The sequence below is a fragment of the Cervus elaphus genome, chromosome 14 (assembly GCF_910594005.1).
Source record: "Cervus elaphus chromosome 14, mCerEla1.1, whole genome shotgun sequence".
NCBI classification, from domain to species: domain Eukaryota; kingdom Metazoa; phylum Chordata; class Mammalia; order Artiodactyla; family Cervidae; genus Cervus; species Cervus elaphus.
Window position 1 is genome coordinate 38,713,937 of NC_057828.1, and position 25,091 is coordinate 38,739,027.

Consider the following 25,091-nt stretch of genomic DNA (forward strand, 5'->3'; position numbering starts at 1 on the left):
TATAAATGAATTATAGCTTAATAAACCTGGATATTTATTGTCTAATTCTGTGATGCTCATATTGCCTCCCTCTGATTAATCCCTTATTTCAGCATGGTAGTAATGATAATTGTGATGATGATGATGATAGGGACACTATTATAAATACTATTTATTGAGCATCTATTAGGTTAAATATTTTGCCTGTGGTATCTTATTTAATTCTGACAACAATTCTATATGGTAAAAAATAAATTCATTGAACAAATATTACCAAGTGCCCACTCCACACACTATGTGCTGTTGCCTCATTTTTAACTCTGGGAACTGGGGCTGAGAGAGATCAAATAACTTTCCTAGGGCTACACAGTGATAGGATAGAAATTGAAATCTCAGTCTGTGCTCTCTCTATCACCATCAAAATGGGGGAGTCTTGAATTTATAGTTTTTTTATTAAAAAAAAGAAAAAGCAGAAGAAAGCTAATACTTATTCAAGGAAGTTGCAGATAAACATCTTCCTCTGTAAAGGCAGTCCCTCTAACTGGGGCTAACCGTTTAAGTAATCCTTCCTCCTTTCCACTGAACAAATGCTTCTCACTGTCTTCTGAAGATCTGCATGGAGAGTCCTTGGTTTTGGTAGCAGTTGACTGTGGACCCTGATCCTCACACATTCCTCATGGAAAGCAGGACAGATATTTACTAGGAAATAATCGTGAAATTTCCATTTGATGGACTCAACTTAGGGGAACAACAAAAATTTTCAATGGCTATGCTTACTGGGTTCACTGCTGAGTAGTAGGCCCAAGCCCGACAGGCAGATCCAGGGTCTTCTGGCCCTGATTGTATAGTGGCATGCCATACATATGTATAAGTGCTATTGGGCTGAATAGCATTGTCTTCCTTAAACCATTCAGGAGAGTCATCTTCATAAGTCTTTCCTTCTGATGATTTTTCATAGGAAAGCCCGTGGGCATGAAGAGAATATGGTCTGGATGCTAAATTTTTAAAACGAACCTAAAAAGAAAAGAATGATTCACAAATGTATTTAAGCTTAATAAAGCCCAACCCCCAGAATGTCAGCATTATGGGCTAAACTGGATGGCTATTCAATTGAATCTAAGATATATTGAATGCTTTGAATTGCAAAGTAATTTTTGTGTATTGTTTAATCTAATTTTACAACCATCCAATGAGATAGGGCCCATGTAGTTTTCTCCAGAAACACCAAAACAGGTTTGTTTTTAGGCTTAAAGATTATCTACAAATGAAATGATAAAGATAAGTGCTACAGATCTGAAAATGAATTGGGCTTTGATTTTACTCACAGTAAGATTTCAAGCTACTGGTGTAAAGAGATATGCACATGTGAATTCCAGTTAAAAATCTGGAGACAGAAGGTGCTGTAAACAAAGTATGGATGGGATTTGGTGGGAATGCCTGGGAGGAGCAATTCAGTTGAATGTTTAGGAGAGGTTGGGAGAATTCAAGAAAGTTTCTTCAGAGAGATGAAATTGGCCCATATAGAATGAACAGGAACTTGGCAGGGGAAGAAATACAATTATGAGATCATTTCTTTTTTTTTCTTGAAGAGTGGCAAGTGAGTTGGTAAGGAGTCTTGAAAAGAAATGTAGTTATTTGTTAATTTTAGAAAATAAGTAAGTCACCTATAGCTTTCCTGCCACTTCCATCTCTACAGCCCTCCGGTGCTTGTAGAAATTCCTCTGATTTTATCAGTGCTCAAAAGATAACTTACTTGGATAACATCATCCACTTCAGCTCTAATGACTGGACCAAGTATGCCAAGATGCTCTTCATACTCCCCCTGAGAGTCAAGTTTGGTAAAAGTGCTATCAAGGTACTTTCGGAAAACTACTTTCTTGTATACGGTGTCCTCTGGACTATCATCATTGTCTTCACTGAAATGAAAGTATTTGTTTCATTAAACAAATGAAAGCATTTGTTTAAAAGAACAAATTAAAGACCATTCAAAGAGTTGAGGAAATGATCTGTTTCTGAACATAGCATCTAGTATAAACAAGATATTTGAAAATATTTGATGAGCAAATGAGTTAAAATATAAGTGACTAAAATCATAAGCCAGTAAATATCATTCAGCTCCCATCTCACATATTGTTTCTAAGCATATCCTCCTATGACCCTTTAGACTGGATCAAATCTCTCTCTAACATCCACTACATTTCTACAAAATTACTGTAGTATATATAGTAAATCCCTGTAGTATTCTTATAGGGTTTCTATCATATATATAGTAAATTATATATTATTTGTTTGTGAGATTATCTATTAAAATCTGACTCTAGCATTAGAGTGAAAGCCCCATGAAATCAGGGACTGTGCTTAGCTTGCTTATAATTTTTATTTCCAGTGCCTAGCAAGGTACCTGGCAAATAGTAAGCAGATATTTATTTTATGTATTAATGAATAAGGCTTCCCACGTGGCTCAGCAGTAAAGAATCTGCCTGCCAATGCAGGAGATGTGGGTTGGATCCCTGAGTTGGGAAGATCCCCCAGAGGAGGAAATGGCAACCCACTCCAGTATTCTTGCCTGGGAAATCCCATGGACAGAGGAGCCTGGTGGGCTACAGTCCATGGGGTCGCAAAGAGTCAGACACAGCTTAGCGACTGAACAGCAACAACTGCAATTAATGAATGACAAATATTATCAGATATCAACATGGCAGATTTTAATTTTAAAAATAGAGAAAGTCATGCAATGGAATAGTGCCAGGGTTTGAGACAGGCAGATGGTAACGGTCAGTTGATTTAGAGGATCACCTCTGTAAAGGCCACTGGATGGGTGGGTGTTTTACATTCTGAAAGTAGCCACTCTCCCCATGTTTGCTTTTGCTAAATCACATTATTCTGCATGTAGTTCACCAGCTCAGTCTGGGGCTAGAGCACATCAAATTTTCCTACTGAATCTTAAATTTCCCTAGAGTCTGGGTGGTTTAGTTGCTAAGTCGTGTCCAACTCTTGCGACCCCATGGATAGAGGAGCCTGACAGGCTACAGTCCATTGGATAATCCAGGCAAGAATGCTGGAATGGGTTGCAATTTCCTTCTCCAAGAGTCTGGGAAACAGGCCACAAGCTCACCCATCAATCTCATAGTATATGTTATACAATACGAGCCATCATTAGAGAATCCCATTCTGCCTTCCTTCTAGTCTTGCTACCCTATTAATCCCATTCTTCCAGACTCTAAGCATGGTATACAGTCCCCTAGAACATACATGAATGTGTGCACTAAGTCATTTCAGTCATGTCTGACTCTTTGTGACCCTATGGACTGTGGCCAGCCAAGCTCCTCTGTCCATGGGATTCTCCCAGACAACATACATGGGGAGGAGCAAGACAACTTTGCCGTTAAAAAGGTTGCATATCTGGAATGGGACATAGGATTTTGAAGAAACTGGTTTCATCTCTTTACATTCTAGGAAACCTTACTCCCTCAGGAACTTGCTTAGCAATCCCCAGATAAACTAGTTATTCTCATATAGTAAAGGGTGTTACATTTGAATAGGAAGTCACAGGAGAAAGTCTCTTAAACTCACAGAGTTTTAATATGGAAATGTCAGGCATCAGATTAATGAAATAATTTTTCTGAATCACTTCATGTGTTGTGTTTGCTTACTCTAGTTGCACTTTGATTTTAATTTATTAGGGTAACAGCTAGCTTTTGTGGAAGCTCTAGGCTTTATTTGGACAGTATAAATATGGCCATCAGCTACCATGTCATCAGCTATCCCCAAGAATTTGTAGTTGCTTCTTGTACCCCTTTCTCTTCTTTCTCTATATTGTCATCCCAGAATACAGAACCCAGGCCAATGTGGTTTTCCACACTTGAGCAAATTAAAATGAAAAGTAACTTTTAAAAATGCACGTCAATCCATTAAAAACTCTCTCTTGTAAGTCAATCCACTTACAAAATTGCATCAACTCCTTCAACTCTATGGTTGAAAAGTGGCTAGAACCCTAAAATGTTAGAGCTGAAGTGGATCTTGGGGCCCACTTGGTGTAACTCCTTTGTTAAAAAGACTACAAATATTCCAGTCAACTAGAAGTGACTTAAAACTTTTGAAGGGTTTCTCACTGCTCTTTCAAAAACATCAAAATTCTTCCCAGGGCCCACAAAGCCTAGTAGTATCTTATCTCTACATAGCTAGCCAAACACTTTCTTAGCACGGACCCTCATCTTGAGCTCCAGCTAAAGAGGCCTTCAGTCTCAAGGCTTCCTCCTTTCCCAGGGCCTTCATCATGCTGTTCTCTCTGTCTAGAATGCTCTCCACTCTCTACCTCCTATTCATTTTCAGATCTCAACTCAAATGTCACTTTTCCAGTCAGACTTCCCACTTCTCATATCACCATCAATCACCTTTCCTTATTGGTCTTCATCATGGTTATTTTTTTTACACTTATTTATATGAGTACTTGGTTCATATCTACCTGCCCAACTAGACACAAGTTCCATCAGAGCAGGAGTCATATGCGTTTATATTCTCTTTTATCGTCTCAGCACTTAGCACAATGCCTAGGAGAGAATGAGCCCTCATTAAGGAGTTATTGGGCTTCCCAAGTGGCGCTAGTGGTAAAGAACCTGCTCATCAATGTAGGAGACATAAGAGATGCAAGTTCGATTCCTGGGTTGGGGAGATCTTCTGGAGGAGAGCATGGCAACCCACTCCAGTATTCTTGCCTGGGGAATTCCATGGAGAGAGGAGCCTGGCAGGCTACAGTCCATGGGGTCACAAAGAATCAGACACGACTGAGCACACACACACAAAGAATTATTAACTGAGTGATGATATAAACCAAGTTAAAATAAAAGTTCCAATCAAGATGAATCATAATCTAATGAATGGCTCAATCGAGGGTATAAACTTGCTTTTTGCTTCTAAGCTACTTTATACCCTTGACCTCTGCTACTGGAATCACATGGAATTTGACTTAATCTTCACCAAGATGGTATATACTTCATACTGATCAGTAAATAATTTTAAAATGTTTTTGTTACGTAATGGCAAAAGGAGATTTCTACATCACAAATTTAGATTTGATGCCAACTTCAGTGAAATAATATTGATTATCCTATAGCTATTGATAAGTCGTTTCCCAGGTGGTGCTAGTGGTAAAGAATCTGCCTACCAATGCAAGAGACACAGGAGATGCAGTTTTGATCCCTAGGTGGGGAAGATTCCTGGAGGAAGAAATGGCAATCCACTCCAGTATTCTGCCTGGGAAATCCCATGAATAGAGGAGCCTGGCGGGCTATAGTCCATGGGATCACAAAGAGTCAGACACGACTTAGCAACTAAACAACAACAACATTGATAGATTGGGCTTTGCACTGGAGCAAGAAGGAGTAGGAACATCTTTGATGAGAAAAGAAGAGAGAGGAGTGTACTGATTTAAATACAGCATATCAAAGACTTCTCACAGTGATGCTGCCTCTTGTGTTGTCCAGATGTCACCTGAAGTGGAAAAGCTTATCTTGGAATTGACAATGGAAACAGTCTAAGCCAAGTTGCACTATATAGGGGAACTAAATTATACTTAGTATGATTTGTCCAAAAGCATCTCCTTAGATTGTTGTAATTACTTTTTTAGCTTTAGTGGAAAAAATGAGAATATAAGAACTGGTCAAACCTTTGCACAAATTTTGAATAATCCCAGGATATTTCTTCAGCTGCAATGTAATAATTTTTTCTGTTTCCATTGTTGCTGCGGAGGTACCATGCTGCAATGTTGTCAGGATTTCTAGAGGAGTTGATGTTTGTCCTAAGATCAGTTTGGTAAGGGTCGTTATAGGCTACAAACTCAAATTCACCATAGTCTTCTTCACTGCTCTCTTCTTTCTGCCTTGGAATAATTTCAGTGTAATCTCCATCATCTCTACTGAGGCCTACTACAACCAGTGGATTAAATTCTTCTGGTATAAAAGTGTTATTTAGTGTAGAGTCTGGTGGAGGAGATGGCATCTGACCAATATCTGCATAAGGGAAAGTCTGACCAAATTCTGGAACAGGCAATGACTGACTAGATTCAGAAGTGTGGGATGTCTGATCAAGATCTAGAGGAGGTGATGTCTGCTTGAGATCAAGCTGGTCGAGGTCTGGAGGGGGAGACTCTTGGCTGAGGTCTGGAGAGAGACACTGTGGGCTGAAGTCTGGAGAGAGGGCCGTCTGGCCAAGGTCTGGAGAGAGAGACTCTTGGCTGAGGTCTGGAGAGAGGGTTGTCTGGCCAAGGTCTGGAGAGAGAGACTCCTGGCCGAGGTCTGGAGAGAGGGCCGTCTGGCCAAGGTCTGGAGAGAGAGACTCTGGGCTGAAGTCTGGAGAGAGGGCCGTCTGGCCAAGGTCTGGAGAGATGGATGGTTGACTGGGGTCTAGAGAGGTAGCTGTCTGCCAGACTTCAGGTTCCAAGGAAGGGAAAATTTGACTCACATCAGTAGGGATGCCCTTGTTTCTTATGTCATAGTTGGGTATCTGACTGGGCTGTGTGGGAGATCTGTCACTGGGGGCTGTAGTAGAATGTGTTGGGTCAGAGTCTTGAATAGGGAATGTTTGATAGTGTTCCTCTGGGCTCACTGTCGGATAAAGATCTGGAGGGGAGCTTGTCTGACTGGTGTCATCTGGTGAGGCCTGGTCATGGTCAGGAAGTGAGGCTGCAAGGCTCACATTCATAGAGGGGAGTGTCTGACTGAGGTCTATGGAAAGAGATGTTTCATTGGACGCATGGAGTAACAATGAATGATTTTGTCTTCTGTCTGAAAAGGGGGCATTGACCCCTCCTCTCAGAGGGTGAAAACTCCTTGGAGATAGAGGAACGTGGTATGCAGGCTTTTCCTCCTTTTTCTTTCTTCGTGTCCTAATTAACGAAAGGCCTTCCTTCAATCTACTATTTCCTCTATCCTGTCTTTCTTGTAGAGGTTTACGTCTAGTTACCAAAAATGTCGGGTGGCCACTCTGCTTTCTATGACTGTTTTTGAAAGGGATGTTTTCTCCCCAAGTCCTTGAGGCATTCTGGGGGCTGTTGGGCAACTTATTAACAGTCTTGTTTTCATTTGCATCTTGGATTATTTCATAACTGCCTCTCTCAGAAACCAAATGCCATTCTCCATTCAGAATCTTAGATGGATCCTTTTGTTGTAAGAGTAACAGATCACTGGGAATGTCTTCCCAGGGCCCCATTCTAGAAGAAGAAGAGTTGTCTTGGCTTAAATGGGTCCTGATTTTATGTGCTGGAAATTCCGTCTGGGAGAACCTACGCTTTGCTGCTCGGCCTCTTCCTGCCTGGAATCTTTGATGTTCAGCAGGTTTTTTATTTTTGAATCCTTTGCCAAAAGGAAGTAGGCTTATCCCTGTGACATCTGAGAGTGGAGGATCTTCTCTAGGGCCTTCAGAATAAGGGCTGGAATGCTCTGCCATGGGAGGGTTGAGAGCTGAGTTCTTATCTGAGCCAGCGTGGGGGGAACCAGCTGCAGGGGCTTCCAGATGCAGAAGAGTTTTCAGAGGTTCTGCAAAGTTGTTGGCAATAAGCCTGCTAACATGACTTGGGGAAGAAGAATTTGAACCAAGAGCTCTGTTGGCACTTGGAGGAATGAATTCAGAGTCTTTCTCCAGAGCTAGGGCAGTAAGATTGAACTCATCTTTCTCCTGATTCAGTGATGAATTTCTGAATGACCTAAGTCCTAATGTTATAGCCAGTTCGTCCTGGTAATCAAAGTCAGCGTCATTTTTATCTTCAGTTTCTGAAGAATCACGCATTTTCCTTGTAGTCTTGGCTGTAGATCCTGAAGTTTCATATATAATCTCATAGGAGTCATCATCATCATTCCGGATACACTTAGCGTCCCTGAACCTCAGCCGTAGTTTTTTGCTTCTTGGATTGGAATTCATGGTGGTTAACATCCAAGTTCCTTCAAAAAAAAAAAAAACAGAATAGAGAACTCTTGAGTACAGAAAAAGATATTAAAAACCCTATGGTCCATTGTAGCAGATAATTTCCAGTGAACTTTCATTAGGGATACTGTGGTCTGTGGACCACAACTGATCTGTGAACTGCTGGTTACTGTTCCACAGTGACATAAGGAATGAAATCGAGAGGAAAGGGTATAGGAAACCTTTTTGCAATCTTCACATTTCCATGACATCCAACTGTGTGATCAGCACACTGATCTCATTTGACAGAATATGGACCCAGAGTATTGGTCGGTGCAGATTAGGGAGAAAAAACTTTCAGCGCAAATAGTTTGAGAGTCACTGTTTTAGAATATATTCAAAAAGAGATGAATTAAGAATGAAATGTGTGTGTGTGCTAAGTCACTTCAGTCATGTCTGACTCTGTGCGACCCTATGGACTATAGCCTGTCAGGTTCCTCTGTCCATGGAATTCTCCAGGCAAGAATACTGGAGTGGGTTGTGATTTCCTTCTCCAGGGGGATCTTCCCAACCCAGGGGTCAAACCCAGGTCTCTTATGTGTCCTGCATTGGCAGGTGGGCTTTTTACCACTGAGCCACCTGGGAAGCCCAAGAATGAAATGGTCTTTGAATATCAAAGCTCTGTGAGTTGCACATTTTGTTAGAGAGCTGAAGTTAGGTGAAAGATGATGAAATAAGAAATAAGAAGCATCTTATTGTTTCTTTTGTTCCTATTGTTTCCCAAGAAATAAACATCTACATATTTCTAAGGAATAAATAATTCAAGTGGATCCAGGACAATATTGAATCTCTTTGAAATGGTATGTGATTTCCTGGCAAGTCTTCCATAGATATAACATGTCGATTATCTACTGAGTCCTAGGTACTTGGCATATATTACAATGAATGTCAGAGCAACTCTATAAAGTATTATTATTCTGTTTTTCAGATTAATAAACTGAGGCTCAGTGAGGTGGAGTAATTTGTCCAAGGTTACACAGATAGCAAGCAGCAGAGCAGGTTTTGAACCTGGGTCTGATGATTCCAAAGCCCATGATAGCTATCTGTGAAGCCCGCCTCTAAGGCATTATATTGGATTATCGCTAACCCTAGTGTGGGATGGCTATCTTAAAAAGCTGAAAAAGGCATTTTGATGAAAGAAATGCGCTGTGGCTGAATGCTCACATTTTCTCCTCAAAGTCATGCCTGATCCTTTTACTGTTATATCTTTGCTTCTCACTTAGCCCAGAGAAGGATAAATGAAATGCATGTAAAAGGACTGGCCCATTTGAGTAATCAATTCCCCCAGTAGGAATCATGAATAGTATTGAAAGGAAAGCCCGCCAGGAATGAGAGAGAGAAGCCCGGGAAGCGTGGTAGTCTGAAGAGCCGCAGCAGAGCAGGCAGAGCAGAGGATCCCTTCTAAATATCCCAGTCTTACCAATGTTATCCATTGTGACGGTCACGGATTCCCCCTGCATGGGGAAAAGGGTCAAGGTGTCCTCATGCCTCTTTCCATAGATGAATGAGTGCCCAGTGAAGTGAATGGTCAAAATGTCATTTTGGGTTCCCACGCTGCAGAAGTGCCACTGGACGGTGTCATCAAAGCAAAACCCTAGTGTGGGTATACTCTCAGGCACATAGCCATTAATAGCTGAAAGAGTGAAATCTGTTAAAACATCAGGCCTATACCAACAAAAGGAAATGTGGCTAATTATAACCCAGTGATACTCTGGTTGTGTCTTACTGATTATATGGGATAAGCTTTACCAGATTGAATATCAAACGCAGACTTTTCAAATGAGAACTTATTCTTTAAAGTTAGCCAAGGGAGAAAGGTCAGGATAAAAACAAAGCCTTTCATTCACATTGATTTATTCATTCACATTGATTTATTCATTCATTTGTTAAGTGTATATTTTATACTCTAGGTCTGCTTTCAAAGATATTCTGAGGGTCAACTTAGAATATTATCTAGAGTAATTTTACCTGGAGAAAAAGCACAATATAAGAAAGTCAAATTCTTGAAGCATTAGTTATTGAACACAATTAATTATCCCTAAAAACAAAGCCTATTTAGCATATTTTGCAATTTTTATTGCTCCATCTTAGCATTTATATAATCCCTAGTTTGCACTCAGCTATCAAGTTCAGACATTTTCATTCTCTTTCAATGGGATACATTTTTAGGCAGTATCAGTATTTACTTATATACTAAGCATGGTAATAAAATCATAGATGATTTCTGTGAGGGCAGGGTCTATGTCTGCCAGGGTTACCACAATAACCCTCATCCTAGTATAATGCCTGGCACTAGTGAACACTTAAATACTTATGACATAGCTGGCCTAATGTGTTTTTAGTTTGTACCTGAATCTGGAGGCTTTTCTAAATGGTCTATAGCTACACTATTATGGTAGACACTAGTGACTATTGGGCACTTGAACTATGGGTAATCTGGATTGAGACGTGCTGTGAGTATAAAATACACACTGGATTTCCAAGACTTAGTAAGAAATAAAGTAAACCTCTTTTAATTTTAATATTGATTATATGTTTAAATGATAATATTTGCAATATCTTAAATAAAGCATATTACTAAAACAAACTTCACCTTTCTCTCCTTAGTGTTAATATGTCTACTAGAAAATTTTAAATTGTATTTGTGGCTCATATATAATTTCAAATGGACAGCACTGGTCTAGAACTCTGACAGATTCGTTGCCAAAATGAAATTAAGCAAAGAAAGCTGAGGCTGACTCCTTGTTCAGAGTTATTTTCCTGGTAACTGCCAGTACTAATAATCATCAGCTATCAGTCACCTGAAATTATTTGAACAGACTGTGGAGAAATTGTCCTCCTTTCTGTGATTACTTATGAGAGAAATTGAGTACAGTGACTCCCAGCTCTGAGGAAAGGGACCCTGACCCTTGTGGAGAAGTTTGCTTCCAGCTGGCTCAGTGAAATTTCTCCCAGACCTCCCATAGCAGTGGCTTTGAGCACGGACTTTAAAATTACAGAAAAACCTGATATATCTTGACTCAGATTATTCTTTCTGTTCTGTACTTCTTACTGCTCACTTCAAACCTCTTCGTGGATTGGCTTTCCGAGACTCTTGGCTCCCTGTTTGCATTTTGCTCAGTTTGATTTGACAGTCTAGCTTTAGATCATTTACCTTGTTTCTGCCCTGGGCATAAAGACTATTCGCCTTGCGCCCAGTCTAAAATTCTCAGATACCTCTGACCAAGGCCTCTTCCTTCACCCACCCACACCCTTCACCCTGTTCTTCCCTGCTCAGAGCATGTGGTCATGTCCATGTGCTCGTGCACCCCCCCACCCCCCCCCACACACATATTTGAAGCAGGAAATCAACAGGGCATCGAAGGATAACAAGCATTGACCTCTTGCTGTAAAAAGATTTCTTTATCACCCAGTAATTTCATCACCAAATTCCTGGATTGGAAGTGAGACTAAGAGGTGAGTGGATTCTAATTCACACTTCTGCCTCTTGATACAGTCACATTTCAGCCACAGGAATAAGAAACTGATGGATAAAAAGAGCGCTCCGACTTACTACTCATGATGTTTGACTCATAAAACTTGGGGTCATCACGTTTCACCTTCTCAGGATTTTCACAAAACTTGTAGATGTTGTCCTCGATGTACCAGCTCTTGTTCTCATCAAACACAGCAAACACAGCCTGCTGCTCAATGTCTGCTACCCTCTGGAGGATAAAAGTGCTGTGTTCAGCGATTAACATCCTAGCCTATGGATTACCTACAACACTGAGTTCTCAGAAACCAAAGGCACACAGGTCTCGGGGCCCGTGGAGCCATAAATTCAGACATCTGTGAACCCAGTGTGAACAAAGCCCTTGTGAGAGTCACTTTTACCAGGTGATGTCTCACTGAGCCCTGAAACAGCTCGGTAAAAATTTTAGGAAAGAATAATACTGTTTTAATGAAAGGAAAAAATTAAGAGAAACTAAGTGACTTGCTTATCATGTAGCCAGTATGGAAGATCTAGAATTTGAAACAAACAAAAAATGCAGTTATAGCACTGGAGATTTGTCTTCTCCAGTAGAGTCCATATAAGACTTATCTAAGAAATAAATAAGACGATAAAGTAACTAAAGGAATAAGCCTTGTTACATTCACGCTAAAGAGGGACTACTAAATATTTTCTGTTCTTCAGAAGCAAAAGCCCCATTATTTAACAAGGAGAAATACTCTGTTCCCATCAGAAATTCTCAATTTCTGAAAGGTTACTTCAGGGACGAAATACCTGTATGCCTCGTTTATCCAAGGATCTGCTCTTACAAATTAGAAGAAGCCCTATCAGTCCAGAAGCAATGTCCCTTGTGATGTCCACATTACTGTAGTAAGGTCTTGTTAAGCACTGAGCATCATTTTTTGTGGGTTCATCAGATTCTAGGATGTTCCACTTATAAGTGTAGGTTTCCCCTGGTTGAACTGCTCTGATCATGGTGTTACTGCCTAAAAGAAAATATATTCAAAATTGGTTTTGATTTTCAAAATTATTTCACGGAAAAAATAAATAAGTGAAAAATGAATGAGTAATTTAAAATAATTGACCTCTCAATAGAATTGGTGTTGAGAAAGGGATATTCTTTTTATATTAAGCTCCATTTGATAGAACTCTGACTTGTTGTTGCTGTTTAGTCTCTTAAGTCATATGCAACTCTTTTACGACCCTATAGACTGTAGCCCAACAGGCTCTTCTGACCTTGAGATTTTCCAGGCAAGAATACTGGAGTGGGTTGCCATTTCCTCCTCCAGGGGATTTTCCTGACCCAGGGATTGAACCTGTGTCTCCTGAGGCTCCTGCATTGGCATGCGAATTCTTTACCACTGAGCCTCCTGGGAGATGTCCAGAGCTCTGGATAGCTTGTAGTTATTAGATATCGGTCCACTTGAGGCCGCTTATTGCACTAACAAAGGACACCATACTTCATAGTCACCAGGATAAACAAAATCCCTGAAGTGAGCAGTGTTTGGTTGTGATTCTGAGGATACCCCTACATGTATACTGGGGCTTCCCAGGCGGCACTAGTGGTAAAGAACCTGCCTGTCAATGCAGGAGACACAGGAGATGCGGGTTGGGAATGCAGATCCCTGGTTGGGAAGATCACCTGGAGGAGGGCATGACAACCCACTCCAGTATTTTTGCCTGGAGAATCCCGTGGACAGAGGAGCCTGGTAGGCTATAATCATTAGGGTCGCAAAGAGTTGGACACTGAAGCAACTTAGCACACACACTACATGTATACTATCTGACGGTACAAGTTATACTAACAGGCAAGAAGGATAGTAGGACAATATGACAGTCTCTCAGAGGTCAGTAGTTTCGTTCAGTAGACGTGAAAGATTCAAACCTGAGGTTGAGGAAGAGTTTACTTCATCGCCATAAGGAGAGAAGGTCACACCGTGAGGGTAAATGCTGTAGGTACGGCTGGCCATATTTTTGAACACGATCTATAAAATTAACCCGAATCCATTATTTCAGGATTTAAGGTCAATCATGAGAATAGACAATGCTAGCTTTGCGTATTTACTTGTTGGATGGTGCGTATGTGTCTTTAGGTGAATGCAAACTAATAACTGTGTATCTGAGGGGCAACCTCTCCCCATCACCTGGCAGATGCATTTGAGAGAGTTCCACTTACATAGTAAGGTGGAAAATGGAAAGAGAAGTCTGACCTTAGAAGTGACATTTTCCTCACAGTACATTACCCTCTCCAAGTTGAGCCCCATCTCCCTTCCCCTCTCCTTTTGGCTTGGACCACATCTGCCTTTGAATCTGCTCCTTCCCTTCTCCAGTCTGCCAGATCTCCCAAACCCTTGTCCCTGATGCCATCTTATTCTTTTTTAAATATTTATTTATTTTACATGGCTGCACTAGGTCTTAGATGGGGCATGTAGGATCTTCGATCTTCTAGTCATACAGAGTCATATAACTGCGGCATTCAAACTCTTAGTTGTGGCACATGGATTCTAGTTCCCTGACCAGGGATCGAAGCCAGGTCCCCTGCACTGGAAGTGCAGTTGTAGCTACTGGACTACCAGGGAGGTCCCCAAAAAACCGTCTTCTTGATGGGGCATAGCAAATAACCAGCTCTTGAATTTCTAATGAGGCATCTTTATACTTTCTAAGAGCACCTAAAAGGGATCAGAAATGAGGAAAAGAAGAGAGAAACAAAAGAAAGGTGGCTTTCTGCCGTTTGGTTATTTATTAATTTTTTTAATGAATAGAATTGGCTGTGTCTGCAAATATCCTCTTAGTTCATTCCCATGAAGAGATGAAGGAAGCAGCTTCATCACACAAGAGTCCTAATTAGCCTCCTTAATCTTCAGAAGAGAACCTTAATCTTATCTTCTACTTGGTTGCTTGCCAAAGCATTTGGGTCATCCTTAATCTGCAGATTATATTCACCCTAGAATCTAGCCAAAGACTGCAACTTTTAATTCTCACTGTCTAGTTCTTATCAAAAGATAAGGTGATGACATGATACAACATATAAAGAAACCTGCCTGAGGAACACTCAGTGTTCTCGACACATATCAAAATTTACCTTCATCAGAGAGCTACATGCTTAGACCACATTGATGAACTGTTTTCGTCTATGTTCTCAGATATGATGAGAAACATTATTTTTAAAAGCTATGCAATTTTTAGGAAGTGGAAGAAGATGGTCGAGGAGTAAACAGGGAGATCACCTGCCTCCCCACAAATACATCAAAAACTCATTACAATATGGAACATCTCCTACAGAGTAACCTCTAAATGATAGCAGAAGACCCCCAGGCCTCCAAAAAAGAAATCAAACCATTATTTTAAAGAATCATCAATCAATTAAAAATAAATATAATTAAATAAAAAATTATGCAGCTTTTAAATTTATCATACCAGTTGTAGATGGGTCAAGGATTTCATCTGCAACATCACACACCATGCTTTTTTTAAGTATCCATAGGATAACTTCTTCTAAGTCTCAATAACAGGGGAAATTGTACTTCTTTTATGACTACTGTGGATCTTGTCTGACCTATTTACCTGTTTATTTTGGCTGCTAGAAATCCTAGGACAAAATTTGCAGACAACATTATAGGAGCATATGGTATGTGTTTCATTATACTTATCCTTGGCTTTATTTTCTTTGTCCCCACATTATCCTTTATCCCAGTTACATCGGCTTCTTGGTTTATTCCTTTATAATCTGATCAACTATTTTAGATGATTTGTGTTATGAGATAGGCTATAATAAGTGCAAATACAAAAAAGGATTAAAACCACATTTGAATTAAAAATTACATGGTCATGTTAAAAAAAATAAATAACCAGTACTTATAATCTGTTTTTCACTTTTCAAGTTCTCCCATGATTCTGTATTTCTGTTACTTACTTTCAGTGTATCTCTGACCTGGGCTCTGATAATAGGGCCCAAGATCCCATTTCCCTTGCTACTGGGATCCTCCAGGCGTTTGGTGAAGGAGTCATCTTGGTACTGTTTGTAGACAACCTTCTTATAATGTTTTCCAATTCGGTTTGAGAAATTATCCAAATGCAGAGATCTGTATTTTCTTAAAGTGAAATAAAGTTTAAAAGATTAGTTTTCTCAAGTAGAGACCCCAATAGGATGGGGGGAAACCCTTATGTTTAGAAGTTCTGCTCTTGAATTAGATAAAATGCTAGTTTTCTTAGGTGGGGGGGGAAACCCTAATGTGATTTGCAAACTCCTGATATCTTCTCTGTAGTTGGAAAACTGGAAACCTCTGATCTGTCTCCTCCACCATTGATGAAGTCATAATCTTGGTTAGAAGCAGCTACTTACATCTTCCTATCTCTCCGGTTTCTAGAGTAGCGATCTCTGAAAGGTCTACTTGGATGAAAGGAGAAGATACATTATGAATTTTTCTTAAGTATGTCTTATCACTTAATTTATAGTATCCTATTGGGGTAGGAGGAGAAGGGGGCGACAGCGGATGAGATGGCTGGATGGCATCACCGACTCGATGGGCATGAGTTTGAGTAAACTCCGGGAGTTGGTGATGGACAGGGAGGCCTGGCGTGCTGCAATTCATGGGGTCGCAAAGAGTTGGACACAGCTGAGCGACTGAACTGAACTGAACTGATAGGCTTTCCTAAGGGCTCCCATGGTGGCAAAGAATTTCAGTGGTAAAGAATCTGCCTGCCAGTGAAGGAGATGTGGATTTGACACCTGGGTCGGGAAGATCCCCTGGAGAAGAAATGGCAACCCGTTCCAGTATTCTTTTTTTTTTTTTGGTCTAGGCATTTATTTATTTATTTATTTTTTCAATTATTTTTACCAGTTGGAGGCCAATCACTTCGCAACATTGCAGTGGGTTTTGTCATACATTGACATGAATCAGCCATGTAACTCCATGGATTAATTGACTGTACATGCATCTATTTATTCTGAGCCCTTACTTCTGTTCATTTGGTCTATGTGTCTGTTTTTATGATATTATTATGCTGTTTGATAACTATAGCTTTGTGATGTCATTTGAAATCAGGAAGTGTGATCACAGTTTATGATAATTCCAATATGGTATTGACTTCAGTTTACTAACATTTTGATAGCTTGGCATTTATGTTCATCAGGGATATTGGCCTATAATTTTTTTCTTACAATGTCCTTATATAGCTTTGGTATAAGAGTAATGCTAGCCTTGTAGGATAAGTTTGGAAGTGTTCCCTGCTCTAATATTTGGGAAGAGTTTGAGGATTCATGTATGATATACTTGTGAAGCCATCTAGTTCTGGGCTTCTTTTGTTTCAAGGTTTTTGATTACTGATTTGATCTTCTTACTTGTTACTTGTTGATCTGTTCAGGTTTCCTGTTTCTCTTTGATTCAGTCTTGGTAGAGTGCATGTTTGTAGGACCCTTTTCCCTTTCTTCTACTTATCCAATTTGTTGGCATATATTGTTTGTAGTAGCCTCTTGTGTTCCTTTGCACTTCTGTGGTATCCCCTTGTTGGGGGATACAAGTAGGGGAATCTGCTGTTCTACCATCTTGTTTCCTTGACTTACTAATTTAAAAATATCTCTTGGAGAACTTTTTATATTAGTATAGAGAGAATGTTTACATCCTTTTTAAAACATATACCTAGTATTCCATTGTATGTATATACTCATATGTTACTACTGAAGGACATTATAGGTTGTTTCAGGGCTCTCCTGGTAGCTCGGATGGTAAAGAATCTGTCTGCAATGCAGGAGACCCAGGTTCAATCCCTGGGTTGGGAAGATCCGCTGGAGGAGGAAATGGAAACCCACTCCAGTGGGTTTCTTGCCTTGGAAATCCCATGGAAGGAGGAGCTTGGTAGGCTACAGTCCATGGGGTCACAAAGAGTCAGACACGAATGAGCGACTGTCACTTTCATAGGTTGTTTCCAAGCCTTTGCTACTACTAACAGTGCAGCCGTGAACATCCTGTGCATACTTCATTTCACCTGTAAACAAATATATGAATCTATATAGTAAATTCCCAGAGTGGGGTTGCTGGGTCAAAAGATATATGCATTTGTAATTTTAATACATACTGCCAAATTATCTTCTAGAATGGTTTTCCAGTTCACTCTTCCACCAGTAATACATGATAGAGCTTGTTTCCCACACTCTTGCCACTAGATTATATTTCATCTGAACTTGTGAGTCTGATGATAGGTGAAAAAATAGTATTCCACAGAAGTTTATTAATAATTTGCATATTTCTCTTATGAGCGAACTTGAGTATTTTTCGAGTGTATAAGAGCTATTTGAATTTCTAACTTTCTTAATCCAGCTCTCCCACTTCCTAATCTATAAAATAAATAAGAGCTGTTTCTAATTGTGGAGTTAAAGCAAAGCTCTTAGAAAGGTTTACCACACTGCTTGGCAATAGAAAGCATTCAACACGTGGTAGCTGCTATTATTATTGTTGTTGTTCCTATGACTGTAGTTATTATCATGCTGAGTTCTCTTGGTGAGTATGGAATAATTTCAGGTTGACTTGAAAATGAAATCCAATACATGTATTTCCTTGAAAGCTGTCAACTCATGACATTTCACCCTATAGATCTAGGACCCTATAGAACATGTCATGAACATTTGCACAGTAGTAAGAACCCCTCCAAACTCACTTGTCCATGTTTGCTGGTATTATAGGTGCATAGTCCCAAATGACTTCCTCTGCAGCGATGAAGTATTCCCACCTCTTCATGTACCGCCTCTGGTCTCGAGTTAATTTCCTAGGATTTCTTGTTTTCTTTGCACAGTTTTTAATGTCTATGTAAGCCTGCATCCCAGCTGAGTTAGAACGTAAGGAAAATGGAAGAATTTAAAAATGAAAATCTTTTAAATAAATTTGTGGAAGTTTTCAATAATAACACTGAAAGTAGTACTTAGGAAACTTTTAAACACTTTGGTTTGAAACTATGTTAGTACAGTGAGGAAGGCAAGAGTAAAAAAGCATGGGAAAGAGAGAGAATGGGTAAGGGAAAAAAATTGGAATGGTTTTCCTTGTATTTTTCGGGGGAGGAAAATTTTGTGTAATTTCCAGACTCTTAAAACTTTATGACTTCGACCTTGTCAATTTCTCATTTTTCCTATCATCTGTTTGTAAAATTAAGATAATACTAATATATACTATATGAAACTGTAAAAACACAAAATGTACTTAAACTCAGTAATGTTAGTTTTATTATTTCATTATTATTTGAGACTCTATCTTCTAGGAATATTGTGACAGTTCATTACTTCAAATATAATTTTGACCACTCAGTATGAACAAAAACTGAAATGATCCCAGAAGTGTCTCTTTTTTGTATGTCTTGCTTTTATACACATTATTATGGTAACACAATGATTTCCTTTAGTGATATTTACTTTTATGTACAGGAACCCTCCTCCTAACAGTTTTAAAGCAACAGTGTGCAATAGAACATTATTTTGTTTACCTGATACCATATAACAACCTAAGCTGATTTTTTTTCCCACCAGGATTCACTGATGTCCTTTAAAATCCTCAGCTGGTTCGATTCTGGTTTTTTTTCCATTCAACACACATCCACTGAGTTCCTCTGTGGGCGAGGCTTTGTGCTCATTTTGTTATGAAAGACAGTCTTTTCATGTTAAAACTTTTTCACTATCTGTAACTTGGTCTTTCTATAAATTTACAGAAGTTTGATTGGTTCCAACATCTACTTCTTTTCCTTTAGCTGCATATTGAATACCCCAAAAAGAATATCTGCACATATGTTTTTGTTTCCTTCCTCTTTTCTCCTTTCAAGGAAATAGAGATCTTGTTGGCTTTTGCACCATTTTTAAAAATCTTTGTCAATTTTTCTACTTCCTCCATCCCCAACTAACAAGTTATAAGTCTAAGAGCAAAGTATCGAAATTCTGTTTTCGAGGACCGAGAAATGTTATGTCTGGAGCATGGGCAGCTTGTAAGGAGAAAGGAGAATGGGAGAGTCAGTGCCAAGGTAGGAAGAAAGAAGGATCCTACATTCATAAGTAAGACTTGTGGAAGAATTTCTTGCCTTGAAAATGTTTAGGGATGAGAGAAGCTATGGTCCACCTTCCCTTGGCACTCACGGTCATGTTTGCAGTCGCGGACGTGGCACTGACGAGAGTGAGGGCTGAGATCTTACGATGGTTCTGCTCCAGGACCTGACCATTGAAATGGATGGAGAACAGTTCTGGCCCAGAGCTCATTCCAATCAGATGCCAACTGATGTGGTCATGGGCACAGACTGTTACATCTGAGGGAGAGATGGGGGCCAACACAGGCCGTCAGCAGTCTGTGATAAAAGAATTCACTCACCAGATACGTTTTGAGCACCTGCTTTGCATCAGGCCTTGTGCAAGGTTCTGGGGGTATAAACACTCCCACTATGGTACCTTCCCTAGAAAAGCAGTCATCCAAGTCATGAGCAAACAAGCAGTCACAACTCATTGCAATAAGTGGTGCTAAGAGCCCAGAGATGGGGGAATGTTAGCTCAGAAACACAGGGACTGCTAAGATCCAAGGAGAGATGCAAGTAGGTGACCAACACTCCTGGTTTACCAAGGACAGAGGGGTTCCCAGAATACAGAACTTTCAATTTTAGAATTGAGAAAGTCCTGGGCAAGCCTGAGTAGTTGGTCACTCTACAACCAGCCTGGGCTCAACTGGAGTTGCCAGAGCCTCCAATAGGGCTGAGTTTAAGGGCCAAACCTCCAAAAGGGCTGAGTTTAGGGGTCAAGTTTAAGTGAAGATGCTTTAAGTAGTTTATACTGTTTCTTTGGGCTTCCAAGGTGGTGCTAGTAGTGGTAAAGAACCCGCCTGCCAATGCAGGAGACGTAAGGGATGGAGGTTTGATCCCTGGGTTGGGAAGATCCCCTGGAGCAGGGCACAGCAACCCATTCCAGTATTCTTGCCTGGAAAATCCCACGGACAGAGGAGCCTGGTGGGCTACAGTCCATGGGGTCACAAAGAGTCAGACACGACTGAAGTGACTTAGCACGCATGCACTGTTTCTTTACCCACTGATTGATTATTTTAATGACAAGGCAATGAGTTACTCTGTCAGTTTTAGGATCTTGTTAATATGCAGTGGGTAAATCCTCATTATACTGGGTCACTGGGAGTGTTTCATGGATGGAGTAATGAGAACTGAGTACAAAAGCTGTTTGGCTCCTTCTTTGCCCCCACAGTGACCGTGAAAATGCTAATTTGCTCTGCAGGAGATTCCAACCTTGGCTTCTATCCTTGGCTTGGGTTTTAACTTTCAGATCTATAATCACTTGATATTAGATTGTGGGGCCATGAATCAGTCCCTCACACAAAGAGGGGCTGAGGGCTTCTCTGTTTTAAAGCATTGTAACAAGACCATTTCTTGGTATCATTGGTGAGAACAAGAAGTTGGAAGGTAGGAGGCTTTGGTGGAAGAATTTATCTGTCTCAAATCAATGCTTATATTGGTTTGAGCCTTTTATACATCTGTATTGGCATTTATTATAGTTTTTCAAATTATACTGCTCCATAAGGCAGTCTAACAAGCATTAACTTTTCTATTTCTACTAATGACATTTCCCTATGTCGCCCTTCTTAACCCCAGCTACTGTGTCTTTTTCAACTATAAGTTCTTAAATTCTATGCCCACATAGAGTTATTAATTGCTATTTTTTTCATATGGGTTACTTTGGCTTCTTCTCTGCATTTGCACAGACAATTCAATCTGCCAGGACATAGATACAGTTTCTCTTTTGACCACTCCCCTTAAGGCCCATAGTACTAGACATGCTATGTTATCTGTAAAAAAAATTCTTGAGTACCCTCTGTACCAGGATAGATGATTAACCCATTTTTGTAAGAAAGTACATTGAGACAGTTAACTGCCCAAAAAACACACTAAGGTAGAGAAGTGAACAAGGTGAGGTCAGATGTGCTCAGTTAACTAAGTTTTTAAACTCTGAATCAAAACCCAGGGTCATGTGAGTATAAAGACCTGACCGGGAAGATGGAATCAAATGAAATGGAACACAATTTAAAAGCAATATCCAGACCTCAACTCTTGACACGTTTTATTTTTAGTAAGAGAAGCCACTTGTGATTTTCAGATATAGAGAATAGCTTCTGAGAAGCTTAGTGCTTTGAAGCATAGTTTATTTAATAAAGTAATATGTTCACTTCTCCCATTTTTCCTCCACAGGATCTTTGATTCTAGTTCATTTCTATTAGAGAGAAGCAGAGGTGGTTTAGATGGGGATCAATTTTTTTTCTCTTAACAATAGTTATAATTTGCTTTTTCACAAGAGTCTACATGCAAATGAAGAGAAAAATATCCCACATGTCACTGAATATTACTCATTCATCATCTTTTGCAATGCTAGTAGTATTTTCATATACTGGGTATTTCTCCTAGTCTCCTATTCATCTTCACTGTAAGTGTCTTTATTGTGTTCTTCCTACTGACCTTTCCTGCTAGGGATTGACCTTGGATTCTGTCCTCTAAGGCTTCCTCTCTGGAGGAAGGTATGGTTACTGTGCAGCAGGAACCACACAATTCACTGAAGAAGACCAAGCTGATATCCTGGAGGTCTTTGCAGGTGAAACCTGCTCAGAGCACAATATCTAGTAAGATCACTTGCTTCTCTTGGCTTCTAATTTGTCTGTTGTACTTGCTAGTTCTTGTGTGTTTTTTTTTTCTTTTGTTTTCAAATAGGATAATAAAATCTTGAGAACCACTAAACTAGGTTACATGACCTTTCAGATCAGGAGTTAAGAAAAAAATAGTATAGTCAACTTCCCTAGGGCCTAGGGAAACAATGGGACCAATGTTTCAACTAGTTTTTCAACACAGCCCATATATTACCTGGTATCGTCCCATTCACATAGCCATTGACTGTGTACATTAAGGATGATGTCTGATTCCAGCTTTTACTTTCATCAAACACAGCAAACATCAGTACATGTTGCTTGTCAAACATTTTCTGAATTCCATCCTTGGTTAGGGTGCCTGTGAAAAAAGACATAGTTTTAATAGCATCCAAGTTAGAAGACTCTAGCTATTCCTAGATGGCAGTGTTGTAGATAAGCAGCCAATCATACCGATGTCTACTGTGAGACATTCTTATAAAAAATAACATCTATCAAGTGATAATGATTGAACGCTTATTAAAATCCTGGTACCACCTTGTTTCCTCTGACATCTGATAGCCTTGAGGAATGGGACTTTAAAGGTACATTTGATCTGACACAGAGAGAAAACATTTGATGACTGTTAAGACTTTAGTAAAAGTAGCCATTTCTTCCAGTGTCAATAAGTCCCATAGCTCATAGGTCCCATGGCTTATCTGGTAAAAGCATCACACTCTAAGTTTAATAGAGCCATCTTGCTAGTATCTGTAATGAGACATAGAGAATTGGTTGAGAAGGTTAAGATTAATCTATTCTCATAACAGAAAAAAGTGCAGCTGATTATAAAATGAAATAAGAGACTTTTATAAGTTTAAAATCTTTTTCAGTGTCGTCACAGTATCTTCTGTATACCAGGCAATGAAAATATGTATTTGTGTAGTAAATAAATGAATTAGGAATGTTATGTAGGTTTGGTATGTGTATATGTATAGACAGACGGTGAATCCATCATATTGTTTCCCACAGTGAAATTTGGTGTGGTTGTTTATTTTAATAAAAGATTGGATAAATTCTTTGGGGCAAAATAATCCAAGCTTACTCGTAAAAAGCCCAGCCAATGAAATTTTTTATAAAATCAACTGAGTGTGTTCAAAACCTACCACCCAAAGTGTTTTGCTTGTTTACAAGAAAGAAACTTAGAGTTTTGTGTATTTATAGACCAAATTGCCAACCCAAGCCTCAGGTATATTTGTCAAAATTCTTTCCAAGGACTCTCAGCAGAGTATATAGGCTGCTGTATACTTTCGAAAAGACTTGGCCTTGAGGTAAATGTTACAGATCATACGGGCATGGCAGCAGAACATACTCTCAGACAAAGATTTACTTGGGAGAGATTCCCAGGACCAAGATGAAGGAAGGATTGAAGACAGAGAAGATTCCACCCTTCAAATACCAGTGTCAAACTATGATCTGGTTTCTGCACCCTTCTCTTCATTTATGAAAAGATCCCAAGGCGCTTTCAAACCTCATTTCATGATAGTACTCCTTACCAATCCAACATCTTTGTTGTCGTTGAATTTTTTTTACCTTTCTTACAAATAAGCAGAGGTCCAATCAGTCCAGAGTTGAAGTCCTCTACGAGATCTACATAGGAGTAATAGATGTGTGTGAGGCATGGAGGATCATCGTGGGTGGGCCCACTGTCCTCACTGATACTCCACTCATAGGTATATTCTTGGCCCGGAGCTACAGCATCATCCATCTTCTCCATGGGGAGTGTGTGGTCAGAGTAAGACGCACCTGGAGAAGTAAAAGCCATGAGAACATTTGAAGAGTTTCTGAGAATTACTTTTTCACTACTTTCAAATCTGCGGGAACATAAGCTTTCAATGAAGATGTGCCTTTCTATAGTAAACCTTCATTATGTGGAAAGATTCACTTAGATCCACTTCTTTGTGTAATTATGAAAGTTCTGAGTCTATGGTGATCTGAAGTGAACAAGAAATGTTACTAGTACATTATTTAAAGGCTAGCAAATTAATTTTCCAGTGTGTCTAAATAATTATTATTTAAATTTAATCAAAGAAGTGAGTAACCTTTGATCAGGAAATCATCACAGAATATGAGGATGGGCTCTATCTTCTCTATGATGCTTGACAAGACAGCCAATATTATAAAAATTCTTAAATTTTTTAGTGATGTACAGTTGATTTATAATGCTGTGTTAGTGTCTGGTGAATAGCAAAATGATTCTGTTACATATGTATACCTTTTAAATATTATTTTCCATTATAATTTATTAAGGATATTGAAAATAGTTATCTGTACTAGACAGTAGGACCTTGTTGTCATATTAATTTTATATATAGTAGTTTGTATCTGCTAACCCCAAACTCCTAATTTACTGTCCTCCCACTCCCTTTCCCCTTTGGTTACCATAAGCTTGTTTTCTATGTCTGTGAGTCTGTTTCTATTTTGTAAAAATGTTCATTTGCATCATATTTTAGATTTTCACATACAATTGATATCATATATTTGTCTTTCTCTGTTTGACTTAACTTCACTTAGTATGATAATCTCTGCGTTCATTCATGTTTCTGCTGATGACACTGTTTCATTCTTTTTTATGGCTGAGTAGTATTCCATTGTATGTATGTATCAATAGATAGATGTACATATACCACATCTTTCTCCATCCTGTCAGTGGACATTTAGATTGCTTCCATGGCTTGGGTATTGTAAATAGTGCCTCTATGGATATTAGGGTACATGTATCTTTTCATATTAGAGTTTTATCTGGATATATATCCAAAGTAGGATTGCTGTATCATATGGCAACTCTATTTTTAGTTTTTTGAGGAACCTCTGTTGTGTGTTTCATGGTGGCTGCACCAGTTTATACTCCCACCAACAGTGTAGGTGGGTTCCCTTTTCTCTAAACCCTCTCTAGCATTTGTTAGTTGGAAACTTTTTGATAATGGCCATTTTGACCTGTGTGAGGTGATAGCTCATTGTAGTTTTGATTTGCA

At 39.4% G+C, this 25,091-nt stretch overlaps 1 protein-coding gene across 1 annotated transcript in view; it reads right to left on the minus strand.

Moving 5' to 3' along the window:
• The window catches only part of F5 (coagulation factor V), a 73,946-nt gene that overhangs the window by 21,814 nt on the left and 27,041 nt on the right, over nt 1-25,091 (minus strand). The window contains exons 4-15 of the mRNA XM_043923750.1: nt 23,650-23,862; nt 22,298-22,441; nt 19,481-19,702; nt 18,080-18,245; nt 15,339-15,516; nt 13,311-13,410; nt 12,200-12,411; nt 11,489-11,639; nt 9,356-9,568; nt 5,645-7,913; nt 1,733-1,895; nt 757-993 (exon numbers count right to left, since the gene is read on the minus strand). Coding sequence (XP_043779685.1) covers nt 757-993; nt 1,733-1,895; nt 5,645-7,913; nt 9,356-9,568; nt 11,489-11,639; nt 12,200-12,411; nt 13,311-13,410; nt 15,339-15,516; nt 18,080-18,245; nt 19,481-19,702; nt 22,298-22,441; nt 23,650-23,862 — 4,268 coding nt within the window. The remainder of the gene's footprint in view (nt 1-756; nt 994-1,732; nt 1,896-5,644; nt 7,914-9,355; nt 9,569-11,488; nt 11,640-12,199; nt 12,412-13,310; nt 13,411-15,338; nt 15,517-18,079; nt 18,246-19,480; nt 19,703-22,297; nt 22,442-23,649; nt 23,863-25,091) is intronic.